This window comes from Odocoileus virginianus, chromosome 3, assembly GCF_023699985.2.
Source record: "Odocoileus virginianus isolate 20LAN1187 ecotype Illinois chromosome 3, Ovbor_1.2, whole genome shotgun sequence".
NCBI classification, from domain to species: domain Eukaryota; kingdom Metazoa; phylum Chordata; class Mammalia; order Artiodactyla; family Cervidae; genus Odocoileus; species Odocoileus virginianus.
This window is the reverse complement of record NC_069676.1, coordinates 63,597,153-63,615,572: the sequence shown is the minus strand read 5'-3', so window position 1 is coordinate 63,615,572 and position 18,420 is coordinate 63,597,153. Positions and strand designations below refer to the sequence as shown.

The following is an 18,420-nucleotide window of genomic DNA, read 5'->3' as shown; positions in this document are numbered from 1 at the left end:
GGAAGAGCACTATTTTTTTAAACTTAGAATTAAGAGAAATTTCAGAGAGAAAACAAGCTTACTTAACATGGCCAACTACAGATAGTGCATTAATGATCAAAACTCCCTGCCACTGGCCAACCCAGATACAATGGCTAGCTAAGGAAGGAGAATGTACCGAATCTTTTACCAAACATCCCATAGATACTGACTCAAGGCTTCCCTGAGTTTGTAAAAGGCAAAGCTCTACAACTCACTGTTCATTCTTGTTTATTCTAAAGTTGGAAGGTTGACTGTAGTAGTTATTAGGCATGAGGCCTTAAGCAGATCACTGACCCCCAGTTGCCCCTTTAATCAAAAGGGTAAAATTGCATTATCCCTGCTATGTCTCTCCCATGGGGATGCTGGTAGAGACTCGGGTAATGCAACAAACATGAACCGATGTTCTAAGGAGTCAAGATCTTTTACAAACATAACAGTGGTTATGAGGCTTGAATGGAGCTCTGTTTTCTCTTACTGTGTCCCTTAGTAGTAAGTCACTTAAACACTTGCTGCAATACAGTGATGACTATTACATAGAACTGTAGTAGTAACAATTTTATGGATTTTTTTAAACCTGTATGTGTGTGTGTGGGGAACAACACATTGGGACTCCATCACATTAGGTCCTTAGTAAGGGGCTATGAAATGATGCAGTGCTCTATTGTTTTCCACTGAAAAAAGGCTTAAATTGTCCTAAAGTTCCACTCACTAACTCATCCGGTAACAATACAGCATCTACTAGTAGCAAACCTAGTGTTATGAGATGCTAATATGTTTGTACATTTAATAAAGCTGACCAATAATTAAAAGCTGGCAAATATGCATATTTTTGGCTATGCAGGTATTCCAGTTAGAAGGTTTAACCATTAAATATAAAGGCTATACTCCTGAGAATTTTTTCTATTCTTTAACTCCATTTTTAACAAAGCAACGCCTTATTTAGTTAGATGATTCACATGTGGCTTGGTGAAGGCAGAAAAGTAATTCAAAAGGTAACTAAACCATGAGTCTTATAACACAGGTACTGGTTCTGTAGCTAGCAATATTAATTGCATTCCTTAAAATATTCCTGAAGCTAAAACTGCCTGAAATAGTCAATGACTGAACCAGTTCTGAAGTAATTTTAAAATGTGCATTCCTTATTACTCCTAGATACAACGGTGACTATCAGTGCCATTGAAGATTCTGCCAGTAAACACATTACTAGTTATATCTACTTTTTGACAGCAAACATTTCTGAAAAAGTTAAAAGCATAAGCTTTCAAGTTTAACATACTTGCACAGATGTGTGTATATGTACAGATAGTATGCCCTTGTATATGTAGTATGTAATAGACATACAAACTATTACTGTTACTTACTAGCTGAAAAAGGGGGTAAGAAAGCAGGTTAAGCAAGCTCTGAGCTTAGTTTTCTTATAGATGAAGGGGAGATAACAGCACACCCCTCACAGTGTCACTGCGAGGAGAAAAGAGAGAACTCAGTTATGCCCTTAGCACTGTGCTCAATACAAGGTGTGGTGTGTGCATCATCAGTGGCAGTTGTTCTTGGTGGTGGTGGTGTGCTGGACTGTACAGATCTTCCTGGACTTACAACAGGGTCAAATTTTGAAAAGCTCACTATCTGTTGCAAATATGATAAGTCAAAAATGCATTTGGGACTTCCCTGGTGATCCAGTGGTTAAGACACTGACTTTCAGTGCAGGGAGTGTAGACTCGATCCCTGGCTGGTGAACTAGGATCCCACATCCCACCATGGCGTGGCCCAAAAAAAAAAAAAAAAATGTATGTATTGCTTTAAGCCATTAAAAAAATGATACAAGATACAATTAATATAACTAAGCTACCAAACATCACAGCTCAGGCTCTCCAACCTTACATATGCTCAGAACATTGACAGCAGCCTATAGTGGGGCACAATCATCTAACCCAAGACCTATTTTAGAGTACGGGATATATCATGTAACTTATTAGATGCTGCACTAGAAGGGAAAAGCAGAATAGGTCATAGTGTACCAGTCATTTTTCCTTGTGAGGGCATGGCCGACTGGGAGCTGGAAGCTGCTGCATTGCAGAGACAGAACCATACCACCCATCTCTAGCGTGGGAAAAGATAACAATTTAAAACTGGATCTACTGAATTCACACAACTCTTACAACATGAAGTTGAAAAGTCATAATTCAAACCATCCTAAGTTTGGGACCATCTGTGCTTTCCAAAGGTGGCCAGAACCTTACCTCCTACAGCCACCACACAAATGATCACACACCAACAGGTTAAAACAGAAGACATTCATTCTCTAATATTTCTGGAGGCCAGCAGTTTGAAATCAAGGTGTCAGCTGGGCTCCACTGCGTCTGGAGGCTCTAGAGAGGAATCCTTCCTCGCCTTTCCCATCTCCCAGCGTCTGCGGGCGTCTGCTGTAGTCTCCTCACTCCAAACTCTGCGCCTCTGGTCACGCAGCCTGCTTCTCTTCTGTCCATGTCAAATCTTTCTCTGCCTTACTCTTACAAAGATCCCTGTCACTGGATTTTTCGGTCCAACTAGAAATCCTCATCTCAAGATCCTTAACCTAGATAAGACTAAATAAGGTAATACAAAGTTCCAAGGATTAAGATGATGCCCTATGTTTTAGAGGATACCATTCAACTCAACAATTTCCCATCCTACAAGTTCCTCTAGAACCTTGCAACTCCCGCATGTAGAGGGGATTCTGTGTGCCTTCCCCTTGAATTCTGGCAGGATTTTGTGTCTGCCTTCACAAAGAGAGTGATGTAGTGATGCTACCTGACTTCTGAGTCTAGGTCATAACAGCATTAGGCACTTTGACCTCATTTAAGTGGAACACACATCCTGGAACCCAACTACCAGGAGGACGGGAGCCCACACGAGCCTACACGGAGGGGCCATGTGTAGGTGTTCTGGCTTGCAGAGGTCCCAGCTCACAGTCAGCATCAACTACCCACACACATAAGCATGCCTCCAGATGGTTATAGTCCTAACTGTTGAATCAACACCAGTCATGGAGTCTCCTCAGCTAAAGTCCTAGACACCAGAGGCCAGGCTGAAGTTCCCACTGAGGTCCACCCCAAATGGAGAGTCCTGAGCAAAATAAATGATTGTTCTTGTATTCAGCCACTATGTTTTGGGGGTGGTTTGCCATATAACAATAAATAAGAGACTAATTATTCACTAAATAGTGGAATGAGTTAAGGTTAAAGATTAAAAAAAAATAACAACAGTGCATTAGAAATATTTCCTGGCACTGAGCATCTTGGATTTTTGTCTAAATGTAGTGGGAGCACACACAAACACATACACTTTTAGAGGAAAAAGTGATTCAGTCTCTCTCATTCTGACTGACAATATGGGAGGATCCCTTAATTAGAAATTATATGAGCTACAGTAGACCTTATATATCATTTGGTCAAACTCTATATTCTACAGGTTCAGAAAGTAAGACTCAAAAGCGGTCCCGGTGACTCCCCCACTCTGTACAGCTCTTTACCCACAAAAGGTCCTCTATCCCAGTCTCACTACCTATCCAATCAGGAATACTGAAAGGAGGGGAGTGGCAGAGATTGGGTGTGAGGAAAAGGAGCAAACTGCTATAAATGTAGTTACTTGGGGCATCTGTTCAACAGATGGGAATCTCCCTTCTCTGGAATGAGTGAGTGATAGTCACTCAGTCGTGTCCGACTCTTTCTGATCCCATGCACTGTAGCCTGCCAGGCTCCTCTGTCCATGGATTTTCCAGGCAAGAATACTGGAGTGGGTTGCCATTTCCTTCTCCAGGGAATCTTCCCAACCCAGGGATCAAACAACGGTCTCCTGCATTGCAAGCAAATTCTTTACCCCCTGACCCACCAGGGAAGCCTTGTTTCTCTAACTTCTGTTTGAGGGTTTTGTTTGTTTGTTTACTTTCCTACCCTAGGCCTATGACTCCAGGCCCCGTCAGGAAGATCCCCTGGAGAGGGAAATGGCAACCCACTCCAGTATTCTTGCCTGGAAAATCCCAAGGACAGAGGAGCCTGGTGGGCTACAGTCCAAAGGGTGGCAAAGAGTTGGACACGACTGAGCAGGCCAGGCCTTAAAGACTGTCTAAGGCACAGAAAGGCAAGGCACCAATTGTTATATGGAAGGAAATGAAAAATCTTTTTCCACGTTCACTTCACATGCTCTCCATGACCTGTCTGAGAGGCAGGCTCCCCGATTTTAGACCTGTTTAGTAACAGAGACCTTCCTGCACTACTGGAAATGCTTTCTATCTGCTCTGGTGCGGATGGCTCGCTTCCCTGGTGGCTGCCTGCAGTGTGGGAGACCTTGGTTTGATCCCTGGGTTGGGAAGGTCCCCAGGGGAAGGAAAGGCAACCCACTCCAGTATTCTTGCCTGGAAAATCCCATGGACAGAGGAGTCTGGCAGGATACAGTCCATGGGGTTGCAAAGAGTTGGACATGACTGAGCAGCTTCACTTCCTTCTTTTTTTCCTTTCTGGTGAGGATGGTGGCTACTCACTCCAAGTAGCTATTAACTTATGTGAAATGTAGCTCACGTGACTCAGGAACTGAATTTTTCCTGTGACTAAATTTTAATACCATCTTGGGCAATGCAATTTGAGACAAAGTATTTACAAAGCCATTCTGAGTTTAGAGAGTCTAACTAGTGACACAAACAGTCCAAGTGACCTGAAACTTCATATTTACTGCTGTGTCTCTTTCTTATGGCTATTTTCTAGTCTCTCAATCATGTCTGACTCTTTTGTGACCCCATGGACTGCAGCCCACCAGGCTCCTCTGTCCATGAGATTTTCTGGGCAAGATTACTAGAGTGAGTTGCCATTTTCTCCTCCAGGGGATCTTCCTGACCTAGGGATTGAACCCACGTCTCCGTATCTCCTGCATTGCAGGTGTATTCTTTACCACGGAGCCACTGGGGAAGCTCTGAATAACCTTTCTGCTGTGGAAGGATTGGTCTCTGAGTTGACAATGGTAAAATGCCTCTTGGGATTCAGAACTTCTCTCCTATGATTGCTTAATGCCTCAGTAAGAGTGGAGAGATCCCCATAATGTGGTTGCAACTTCTGATTTCTGAGAGTCATTCAGAGTTCACAGCAGCATGACCAAAAAAGAACTAAAAATTCCTTCTGTGAGCAGCTATATGTGACGGAAGAAGACAGAAATCCAGACAGATTTTTCTGACATTCTTTTTCTCAATTCTAGAACCACAAATAAAGTGAATTTTGAGTGTATGGAGATGATAATAAGTGGGAAAGGTCATAAATATTATCCAAATAATAAGTTAGTGTTGCACAGTGATTTGTTTATAATTGGAACTCAAGTTTCCCAGTTTGACCTCCCAAGAGTATCTATAATTTGCATCCTGTTGAACTTGTCTGGCATCAGCGCCTGCTCGCCTCTTTCCCCATGCACTCCGCCCTCCAGAGGCCTGGCCTCTCAACACTGGAAGGAACTACAGTATCCGAGGTGACCCGTGTTTAACATCCCTGCATCCAGGCTACAGTCACAGTGCTTTCTCTGCATTAAACACCATTCAAAATGTCCTTCTCTATCTTTTAAGCCTCAACCTAAGGTGCCTTCCAGGGCCTTCTACCTTTGACTAATTTCTTCTTTCACACTCCCTTAAAAAGTCTGTCACTTAGGGGAACTTATTAAAATTTCACATGTTTTTTCTTCTTAGTAAATTATACTCTATTAAAGTACAGGATTTTCTTTGTTATAATCTTTAATGACCAGAAAAACCACAGTGCTGCACAATGTGCTTAAGAAATACCAATCAAACAGCGCCCAATAAATTGTACAAGCTTGTAACAAGCTTGTTTTATAGCATTTTGCAGTAATTACAAGGGCTAAAATCATCCTTGAGGATTTGCATTCTTGCAAAAGGTATAAAACACAGTAAGCTTCAAACTAAATAGGACATGACAGAGCTGTATCCCAGGACTTTCATGGAACAGAGTGGATTTTTGTCCTGTGTTTTTCTGCATTACAATGTTCATGCCACCTTAAAAATAACATTGTGGTCATTTTTCAGCTTGATGAATTTGAGCTAATGGATGAAAAAGTAACCTCCAGAGACAGAGCACTAAGAGATGGAAACACCGTGTTCTCAATATAAAAAGCCTTTCCAAGTTCTCAAGTGACACTGGCATCAGAGCTGAAGCAATTGCTATTCACAATACATTCATTAACAATGTTAAGTGAAAGATACAACTAAAGCCAATAATATCATTTTCTCCCATTTCCTGAGCAAATCTGTATATTAACTAGGATGATTTCTCCTGCTTCTTGTCTATTTCACACTCCTGACTTGTGTAATTAAAATGTAGCAGGTAGTTGATACACAGGAGGGAGAGTCTGTATTAAAAATACCTTTTCATAATCAAATTCAAGCACTCATCTCATTTATGGTCTGTCTACCTTAATAAATCAACTAATACTTCATTTTAAAAGCCATATAAAGCTCTATTAACTCATCTTTACACACTAATTTAAAGTGACGGGGTATTCATAAATTTTTCGCATTCATTTATTCAATAAACATTCTAAATATCTACTATATACTAAGCAAATTGTTGAACGCTGTCACTATAAAGGTGAATAGTTTAAGGTTACCATCTCTGTAGGGGAAACAGGAAAATGAAATAATGCAGTTCTGCATGTCTCCCCACCGCAGGACACCAGGTACAGCAAAAACAAAAGGTTGCCAGGTGTATCTGGGAGGACTTCTGAGAAAATCTGAGAAATCAGAGAAAAGCTCAAAAAGAGCACTGTGTATGGAAGATCAAATAGAGGTGTGGTTTTCAAGCAAATTTCTGACCTTATGGGAGGGGAGTCCTGGCCCAGCTGCTTGCTGAGCAGGACTGACTAAATGGTTCTACCCGCCCAGGCCACAGCTGATGGGCATCTCCCGTGGTCCACGCACAATAAACAAGTACATGATGTGTACAATCTGGTGAGCCAGTGCAGTCCCCTCTCTGGAACTTCAAGTGGGTTAACAGGAGACTAGGGTGGGGAGAGGTGGGGGCAGAAGGGGAAAGTCATTACAGAGAAAAGGTCAAAGGCACACACGTGTTGAAGATGCCAGGAGGCAGGAAACTTGGATAAACACAGGAGGTAACTGGTAGCCCCACAAAGGTAGAGGGATCCTGGCCTGCCAACAGAAGGAAATGTTTCAGGGCGATACCAAGGCCACGTGGTCCAGTAAAATCAGACAATGGGCATCACCAACGCTACCACTGGTTCTTAAAGAGTACTCTGGGTCCCATGGCCGTGAGACCCACCGACACACCAGGAGAGCCCGTCCTGTTTCCTCTACAAGTATATTGTCACTCCCTTCTGCCTGAGTTAGTTTGACTGGGTCATGGCTCCTCAACCCTTCTCCAAACAGATGATGTGTCAGTGTTCTGAGTTATGGAACTCACTGCCCATTCTCTCTGGCTTTTACTGTTTTACACTGTGTCCAGTTTACAAGTATTAGAACGCCTCCCTCTGACCCTCAATGGATCTTTATCTTACTTTAGGGTAAATAAATCATGTTTTAGACACTGCACTGAACAAATTCAATTTGTCTTCATGAAAAATAGCACTTGGAAAATGGGCAGCATAGTGTACTGATTAAGAGTGCAGGCTCAAAAGCCAGACTCTGTGACCCAATCTCAGCTTCAGCGCTCACTGACTGTGTGACCTTGGACAAGTTATTGCACTTCTTGCAACCTCCTCATTCCATTTGTAAAATATGCATGATAGTAGTGTCTGCCTCATAGGAATTTTTATGGAGATTATACAGGAACATTACAAAGTAAGTTCTGTTTTAGTTTTTATTAAACAAATGGACATTCTCTTCTTAATCATAGATACAATGATTTGGATTTTGTAATTTTAATGAGTGGCAAAAGAAAGAGAAGTTAGAGGATCTGCTAAATGCTAGTATAGCTAGCTACAATTTACCTAGGACATACTGTGTGCCCAGCACAGACCAGGTACTTGACATCCATCATCTCATACATGTGGTCTGTATAAAATACTCAAATGTGTTTGACAATTAACAAACACACATTGAAAGCTGACTGCATACCAGGCACTGGTCCATGGCTATAAATATGAACAGAATACAACCCCTGCTCCTGAGGAGTTCCCAGTATGGTTGGGATGCTCAAGCTGGGTCAGGCACTTCATCATCACCTTTGGTTCAATCAGCTGCAAGATGAGGATGTTTGAAGAGGTGGCTCAAGGTTCCTATTTCATCTAATAATGAATGATTTCACATTCACTGGAAAGCAAACTTTGTAAGCTTTGCCACTAATAAGCACTTGTGCTAAATGACACTGTAGACAATCAGTACCGCAGTATTTTGGGAGGTCTTTGAGCCCAAGTTATTTGGATTGGGCTGCTGGAATACACTGGTAAAAGCAGCAGCCCTCTACAGAGAGAGATCTCACATGGTCAAGGTCAAGCTCCAAAGACAAAACTGTAGTGTTCAAACAGGAAGACGCCTTGCAGTCCTAAAGGACACCTAGTTCACTGCATTCATTTCTGTACTGAGCACCAGAAGGAAAAGGTGATGTAGTTCATAGCCCACGAGGTGTCCCATTCCTTGACACTCATGCTAGAGATTTCTGCACTGCCCCACAATACATCACAGAGATGAATAAACCATATTCGAGACTAACACTGTTTGGATTCAAACCTCTACTCTGCCACTTTTTAGCTATGTGATCCCAAATCAAGTTATTGAGCTTCTCTCCTCCCTCTGAAGTTGGTATCATAATACCAATCCACATAAGGATTAAGTTAGATATTTACAAGTTGCAATGGCAGAGAGCCTGATGCCAAATGAGCCTTCAATAAATGATGATGATGATAATGACAAACACTAAAAGAAGGCATTTACTTTGGAACAAGCTCCTTTTCTAAGCACTTCACATTTATCACCTCATTCACTCTTCACAACAATCATATAAACAGGTGGGTATTGCTATTACTCCCAATATATGGCAGTACAGAGAGGTTGAAAAATTTGTCAAAGTAGCAGAACTCAGATGTGAACATACAGCATCTTTGTCCTGAGTCTGAGCCCCTAACCACTACCCTGAGTGGGGTCTCCAGTGATTTTCTGTCCCCAACACGAAATCTTCCTACAGGTCAGGTGCTAACTCAGAGTCTACACACCAACCTATGACACAGATAGCATTATTCAGTTTGCATTAAAAGTTTATATAAACATAACAAGGGAGTATAACAAAAGATGGAAGCAGTGAAGGGAGAGGTCATTGGCTGTAGGATAAAGAGAACTGAGTTAAGGACTGAGTTAAGGACATAACTATCAGGAACTACTCCATGCAGGAAAAGTCAGTGGGATATCTTGGATGGGAAGCAGATTTGTGATCTGATGACATGGGGCAGGTTACAAAGGTAATGAACCACTTCAGCAGCTTCAGAGTTGTGTTGAAAAGCCAGGTCATTGTAGCAGTTAGCTAGAGGAAAAGGACATGAACATGAGTTGCTGAAATGAACTAAACTGAACCAACTGTATGTTGTGGTATAAAGGGGTAGGCTTTGAAGTCAATCACCAGTTCTTTGACTTACTAGCTGTTTCCTTTAGAAAGCCACTCAACTTCTCTGAGCCTTGGGTTTTATTTTACTAAAATGGAGATTGTAATATCTAATTTGTAGGGTTGTTTGGAAAATTAAACAAGATAATTTTTTTTTAACTGCCAAGCAGTGACTAGCACATATTAAGCACATGCTTAATAAATAATACTAGTTTCCTTGTAAAGCACAGTGTGTGATAAACTACAAGAGGTGAACCTATGGGGGTTTACAACATAGGTAAATTAAACACTCTTCCAAGTAAGGGAAAACACTAGAATAGACTAGGAGACTGTGATTCTGTCTCGATTAATAATGAACAGCAGAGTAATCTGCTAAAAGCAGAGAAAAAAAATTCATTTTTATTCTGATTTACATCTGGGACAAATAAAACTTGGATGTTTGTCCAGATTATTATAATGGAAGGACTCTTTCAGCATAACCCTTGGTGACAGCATAGAATGCAAATATGACACCATAGAAAATTCTGGATGTCCGATATTGGATAAACTGCCGAGTCCTCAGAAACACTTGCAGATGACATCACTCTTGGTTTGTCATTACTCAGAGGGTTTGATTAAGGTGTGAACTTTTCCAAATCCCAAATTACTAAACATTCCAGGTGTACCAAATAATCAGTCTTTCCTCTTGACAATCGTCCAGAATCCTCACAGAAACCGCTTCACTCCTATCACACTGGATTTTCTGTGTTCACGCACCCCACATTCACCAATGTAATATTGGTGAACACCTCATTCTTTCTCAAGATATTCACTGTCAGTAAATTATTATTTGTGGAATATAATTATAATTCTAAGGGGATATGCATTATATGGTGATTTATGGAGAATATGTTTTTACCAGCCAGGGAAAGACCAATTTTCTGACACTTCAGCTCTATTTGCTCAAAAGCATTACTCTTACAAAATTACCCATTATGACTAATAATGGCATTATTCTCACCTCAGTAAGTACTTGGTTTGGTAAATCTTTAAGAACTCTCAACTTGGGCAATCAATTTAGTTAACTACAGGAAATAGCCTATTTTATATAGATTATTACCTTAATATCATATTGCTCTCCAAACTCACATAGCATTCAGAGTGAACTGTCACTCAATATACATTTACATAGACATCTCACTATTGAGCCTACCAGATGAAACATACTTGAGAAGCCAGATTTGTGTGATATCACAGTTATCTAGGTTTGAGTTCATATTCTCCACCATATTCACCCTCTAGTCTTTCAGGTTCTATACATTAACTTCATGTCAAACTATGTCAATATAAAAAAAACAGCCCCAAACAGGGAATGAGAGGGATACATGAGTCTCATCTAAATTTCAGTGGAAAGATAATGAATTCCATCTTGCTATTCTTGTCCCACCATCCAACCATCTCACTATCAAGAACCTGGAGTATTCCAGAATTATCTTCCAATCCCTCAACAACTCATATCCAAACAGTAGCTGAGGTTGAGGTATGTCACTTCCATCTTTTAAATGTCTTTTGAACATTTATTCTTCATTCTACTGCCCTAGCTTCACTCTTCTATTTTATATTACAATATAGGATTTTTCTACTTCAAAGTTTTTGAAATATGAAATAAAAACATCACAGAACATGCATATTGACAAATGAAAACTATAGTCCCTTGGACTTAAGGGCAGATTCATGACATCTTTTCGAGACTTAAACTTTGAGACACTTTCTCCATTATATTGCACCCTTATACGAGCAAGTATCTAGACTACAACTTGGTCATACCTCCCTCTCTCTCTTTCACTTAAAACACTTCTCTGATTTTTTTTTATATAAAGTAAGTTTAAGTTCAAAAAAATGTTTACAGATTCTAATTCAGAAGTAGAACCTAATATGCTCCAATATTCTAGAACATATTATCTTAGACCCCTACAATACATTGGAAATTGACCTGTATCATCTTCGAAACTTAAAACTGCAATTCAGAAGCTTAATTTCCTGGTGCTTACTGCAAATATTAAACAGTGAACCATTCTCCATCACTAAAATGTCTATAAATAACATATGCTGGAAAGGGTGTGGATAAAAGAGAACCCTCTTACACTGTAGGCAGGGATGTAAGTTGGTGCAGCCACTACAGAACGACCCTCTATTTAACTCTATTAAAAATAGAGTTCCCACAAGATCCAGAAATCCCACTCCTAGACAAAAACATAATTTAAAGAAATATATGCACCTTCATATTCAGAGCAGCACTACTTACAATAGCCAAGACATGAAAACAACCAAAATGTCCATCAAAAGATGAATGGATAAAGAAAGACGTGGTAAAAATATACAATGGAATACTACTCAACCATTAAAAAGAACAAAATGCCTTTTGTAGCAACACGAATGTACTTAGAAATTATCACATTAGGTAAATCAGAAGGAGAAAGACAAATATCATATAATGTTACTTATATGTGGAATCTAAAATATGAAACAAATGAACTTATCTGAAACAGGAACAGAATCACAGAGAACAGACTTGTGGTTGCCTGGAGGTAGATAGGAGTTGGATGGACTGGGAGTTGGGGATTGGCAGATACAAACTATTATATGTCAGACAGATAAACAACAAGGTCCTCTTGTATAGCACAGGGAACTATATTCAATATGTTATGATAAACCATAATGGAAAAGAAAGTGAAAAAGAAAGCATACGTATGTATAACTCAATCATTTTGCAGAAAGTAACAAAGCATTGTAAATCAACTATATCTCAATTTTAAAAGTGAGCCCTTTTGATGCTCTAACACTGGTTTATGTAATCCTCATGAGTCAAGTGCCAATAGCCCCTCTCATGAGTGATGAACAAAGGCCCACAGAAAAGAGATGCCACCCCTGCTATTATCAAAGTTCATGCTGCCTGGGAGACACATGTAAAAATTATTATCTGGTGTGATCAGTAAAATAATACACACATAAATGGAGCTACAGGAGCGTCAGGGAGGAGTTACACCAGGCAGAAAATGAAGAAAACCAGCCTGAGGAGAAGAAATGACCTGAGAAAAGGCAAGAAAGTCTACCTGTGTACAGATGTGAGGGATTAAAAATAAACTCTATTATTCAGAAAAGACAAATATCCACTATTCTATTTTGGATTTTCACATGAAAACCTTACTTTTAATTATGTTATGGTTACATTTCCTTATCACACAGGAGTTCTTTTATATTGCCAACATAATTACTTACTTTTGACATTACCAGAGGAAAAGAAAGCATTTTTAGGACTGTGCTCTCACTAATACAGGAACTTATTTATACTGTTACAATCTTTACAAAAGCTCTAGGGAAATACCTCAGAATAACTCCAAAAATCTTTTTGCCAAGATTTTCTTTTTATTTGAACTTCAACAAGCAAATGTCCAATCTGCTGCATGGCCCTAGGTACCAAGATCAAGAATTTCTTCAAGGGAGTATAAACACAAATTCTTTAAAAAAAAGAAAAAAGAATAAAATGGCTACATTCCTCTCCTTCTATTCCTAAAAATGGAGGAAATGATCCATTAACTATCAGGTGTAAATAGATACTGAAAATTCTTTAATGTTCTCCAAAGGCTAATTTAACACTGATGTTTCAAACTTTACCTCACGAAAACCTTCTTAACTACTACTAAAATTAAAAAAAAAAACAACAAAAAAACACACCACAAACTTACTACTTTGGTCTTTATCTCATCCTTCTCCTTACATTATTTACTCAAATTATTTATAAGTTACAAGCTATAGAAACAGTTATCAAAATGTAGGGAAAACTCACATGAGGATTGCAAAAGAAGAGAAACATCTCACAACTGGATTACCAGCCTCTGAAGAGTTGAGATTTAAAAGAAGTCAATCCTCATATGTAATCTGAGCAGCAACACTTTTCCCCCACCCCCATCAAAACCACTGCTGGGAGGTTATTTTGAATTTTACTGCCATCACTTTCCACATTCTTTTTTCTCCCCGCATGCTTTCCCTTCCCCCCAAAAAGAGCTAAAGAAAACTGTATGGTCTTACTTACAATTGTGAAGTTCATGACTTTGAGAATCCAGATGGTCATGGCCAAGTTCACCAGTATTAAAATCATCAGGAGTAGGACAAAGAAATACAGGCATCTTTTCCGCCAGCCATAAATCCCCACTTTGTATACCTGCGGCCCCTCAGAGCTGGGCACGGTGCCCCGGTGATGGGTGTACTGTTCCTGAGGCATCTGAAATCAATCAGCCGAGAGAGAAGCACTCACGTTAAACTGCGAGGAGAAAGAGCGGGGGGAAAATAGGGAAAAATCAGCTTGAAGACATGTGGCTGACTGCTGTCTGTCTGTTTCTGCCTTCCTGACAAATCTAAAATCTGTATCCTCTGGACAAAAGTGGCTCCTCTGGATGCATGCGTGAGCCCTCTCTCTTCACGCAGCCATCTCTCATCATGCGCTCTGAGACATCCACATACATATCGCAGGTGTAGAGGGACCCATAGGAATTCACTTTCCAAATGATTCTTAGACCTCCGACATCTTTATGAGGGAGACACCCAAAGTCTTCAGGGTAACATTGAGAATTCACCTGCAAAAGTAGATTAACCTCAACAGTTCACTGTGCTGGTACGACGCTACTTGGCTTCCCCTGGTGGCTCAGACGGTAAAGAATCTGCCTGCAATGGAGGAGACCCGGGTTCAATCCCTGGGTCAGGAAGATCCCCTAGAGAAGGAAATGGCAACCCCCCAGTATTCTTGCCTGGAAAATCCCAAGGACAGAGGAGACTGGTGGACTACAATCCATGGGGTCGCTAAGAGTCAGACGTGACTGAGCAACTAACATTATGCTACTACTACTTAGGCAATTGATTTGGGGTAAAATGATCTCCAAAGAAATTATTCTGTATTGCCAGAAAGTGGCAAATCAGTGGCAATATCAGTCCATGGGGTTTGAAAAGAGTCGGACATCACTGAAGCGACCTAGCACAGTGGCAAAAGTAACAATTTTGATCCTGCCTTCCAGAGTTCAAGGAGGTGTTGACGTGCTCACTTGAATCAGGAATCCTCCAAAAGTGATAGCCTGTGTTTAAATGCCTGCCTTGACAGAGATCTCACTACCTTTTCAAGTAGTCCGTAGGAGTTAGATGATTCTAATTCTTATCAACACATTTATTTAATAAATATAAAAGAGTCTGAAAGTCAAGTAAGGTATTAATATGCACTCCAGGAGCTTGCAGGCTAACAGGAAAAATGAACTGAACAGTGATTATAGTAGAGTGAGATAAATTAGAAAAAAGAAACCTGACAATATTAAGTAATATACCAATCCCCTTTAAAGTAAGGAAGGTCTCTCCAACCCCTGCTGTTGACACAAATTATACTAGCACTACTAATTAGGTACCAACACAAATCTAAGTAAACATCACTTCTATAAAATTCTCCAACCAAAACAAATTTTAAAATTAAACACAAACAAAGTTACCAATGCGTATCATTCAAAATGGAAAATAAATGCCTACTGAGAAGAATGATGATCTGCAAAACTACACAGCATATTGTGGTAGCAAGAGCTTTAGCACAGCATCTTCCGAGCACAGCATCCCTGCTCTGCCGTGAGCCATGCGACACAGCCCTGCTGCTTTTCTCTATTCAAATGACTGCACAACTTTTATTTTGGTGTTTTTACTTCATTTGGCCCTCACGTAGGCATACCGTATTCTCTAGGAATAAGGCCTTTCTCCACTTATTTTCATCTTAGTCAATAGCAATTACGGGAGTGATAAGTGGTGCCAAGGTGACCATAGTGCTAGACAAACTGTAGACCCTAAAATCGTATCCTTGGTTATGATGTCATCTTCTGGATGGTTCAGAATATAATTACTGTATCATTTTTAACTAATCACTAAAATGCACACATAAAATCTAAAAATCCCCCAGAGAACTCATGGCCTTTATACACCAGTGGAATTCCATTTGAAAAGCCAAATGAATTCTTACTTAAGGTCTATTCAAATGTTCAGTGAAGACATACACACATTTATGCCATTCTGAATACTTACCTAGCACCAAAATCAGGCTCTAATATGAGTATATGTTTAAAAACATGTGTGTGGAATGAATAAGTAAAAAACAAATGAAGGCATGAATGCTGAACAAATGCTGAATGTTTTTCCACCCACTATAAAATCTATTGCCACCTGGGGTTGTCCAAGCCAAATACCAGGAGAAAGTTCTTATTTGTATCCTTGCAAATTTCCACTTCTGGCTCCCAAAGCCCTAAGTTCCCAACCAAGCAGTGAGTGTCACATTATGAAAGTATCTCGATGGTATTAGGCAGCCCCTTATAATTCTGCAAGTCGGGGTCTTTGAAACAACATGGGAACACAGCAATGTCATCTCTCACTGACCATTTCACACACCAAGATCAATAAGAAGCGAAGAAAATGTCTTATAAGTCTGAAGGAAATTAGACCTTTCTTTTCCAAGGAATCATATTCCATAAATTAAACTAAATCTTAGAATCCTATTTGCAAGATCCTTTGATTCTAATCAACTAGGTTTATACATCAGCTAACTTAACACTAGAGAAGCTGATCCATTTGTGTGTTGCTCCAGAGTTTGTGGGGGGTGGGTGGCAAGGACAAAAATAGCTGTTTTTGACCCTTGTAGGTGTGAATAACAAGGAGAAATTCTTGACAAACCAGTGTACAGAAGCTAGCGAATATTGCCACCACACCCTGTGCCTTTTCTCTAACATTTGTCCCAATCAATGGAGGGCATATGTAACTTAGCTATCAAATGGAAATGAAAATTCAATAAATGTTTATGTAGTTGTGGATATGGACTTTACACATATGATTTCTTTTCACACCCAGATTATTTGAACTTGACAGTTGCAATGACTATCTCCACTTAGGGTTCACAATCCTGATGCCCATCAGAAGCACCTGTGGTGATTTTAAACCACCTATACTCAGGTTAAGAAAATAATAGTCACAAGGGTAAGACCCAGGCATTAGAAGTTTTAAAAGTTCCCCAGATAATACTTAAGTGTAGACAAGGTTACATACCATTGACCTAGAATAATGTCTCAACCCTGATTAAGCAGTAGAACCCCAAACAAGCTTTTAACCGATACAAAATCAAATTCTGAGTGCTACAATGGAATTGGAAAGCTCCCCAGGTCATTCCAGGCATTTGGGACAAATAATCTAAAAAATGCCCCTTTTGTTTGGTTGTATTTTATTAAGCCAGATGCCTTCCTTGCTGCCGCTTCTTTTTTTTTTTTTTAATTAATTTGTTTGGATTACAGTTTATTTACAATGTTGTATTAGTTTCAATTGTATAGCAAAGTGAATCAGTTGTAAATTTCCTTTTTCATAATGCAACTATTTCCAGGTAAAAATATCTTAAAGTCTAGCATATGAAACTGCAGAGCTCCTCTGCTTAAAGGAAGAGTGAGGACTTGGGCACCCTTGAAGCACTTTTGCAGACCCTTTGGACTCCTAGAAACCACTAACTTTGCCCCAGTGTGAACCGACCAGCTGAGGAGCTAAAAGCCAGCAAGCCAAAGTAGTGACCCTTGAGAGGGGATCAGAACCTATATTCTCGGATACATGGTGTAGGGGCAGATTATGCATGTCATGAGGACTCCTGGGTCTGAACCGTATTACCAGCCTACCTTAAGGAGTCACATAAAAAAATAATAATAATAATTCCAGTCTGCAATTCAAGGAAGGAGGGAGGGAAGGAGAGAGCAAGGGAGAAAGGGACCCGTTTTGTACAAATGATTATAACTTATATGTGGAATCTAAAAAAGTTGGTGCAGATGAACTTATTTACAGAACAGAAATTCTGTTATGGATGTAGAAAACAAGCTTATGGTTACCAAGGGGGAAAAGGAGAGAGGGAAAAACTTGGAATTGACAATACTATATATAAAAGAGACAACTAATAAAAGCCTAGTATGTAGCACAGAGAACGCTATAGTCTGTAATGACCTTTATGGGGAAATATGCTAAAAGAGAGTGGATCTATGTATAACTTATTCACTCTGCTGTACGCCTGAAACTAATACAGAATTATAAATCAACTATACTCCAATAAAGTTTTTTAAAAGAAAAAAAATACAAAGTGTTGCCAGCAAAACAATAAGGTAATGGATACATCTGTTATCAATAATTCTGCTTGGAAGAAGAAAATTTAGATAAGCTGAGTATATTGAATTTTCTAGTAAAAAAAAAAACTGAAACATGTTGAAATAATAAAAATTTAAGAGGCAATCCAGACTCCAATCTGTGTTTCTTTTGGTACTTCCTGAGAGAAATCTGCTGCACAGGGAATGAAGTTGTAGTTTCAGATGCTCCCTCGTCCAGTCTATTCCACAGCCTTTGAAGGGGCCCTCCCTGGTAGTGTCTTAACCTCATCACACATTTTTTGTAAAACCAACCAAAATAAGATGAAAAAGACTGTCTTTTTCAACTTCCCTTTATTCTGGGTTTACTCTGGAGGATTTACATGCATTTTGGAGGTCCAAATAAGAGGAATCTGAATGGGGGTTCACATAGTTTAGATGATATGTATTTATAGGATTTGTAGCCACTTCCCTGTGGAGGTACATTATGCCAGCTCCCCTTGTGTAAGAATGTCTTCCAGGAATTCTCCTTCCAGCCTTGATGCCAACTCACCAAGCATGGCATCATGAAGGTACAGGACCAAAGGACACGTGGCCATGTAAATAAACATGTCCTCTGATGGCAAGCCCCAGACACATGGGGGTGGCAGAGGAGCCAGAAGCTAGTT

At 39.8% G+C, this 18,420-nt stretch overlaps 1 protein-coding gene across 2 annotated transcripts in view; it reads right to left on the bottom strand.

The window, feature by feature from the left end:
• The window catches only part of SGCD (sarcoglycan delta), a 611,526-nt gene that overhangs the window by 392,604 nt on the left and 200,502 nt on the right, over positions 1 to 18,420 (bottom strand). For both annotated transcript variants that reach the window (XM_020898146.2, XM_020898128.2), the window contains exon 2: positions 13,666 to 13,854. In XM_020898146.2, coding sequence (XP_020753805.1) covers positions 13,666 to 13,854 — 189 coding nt within the window. The remainder of the gene's footprint in view (positions 1 to 13,665; positions 13,855 to 18,420) is intronic.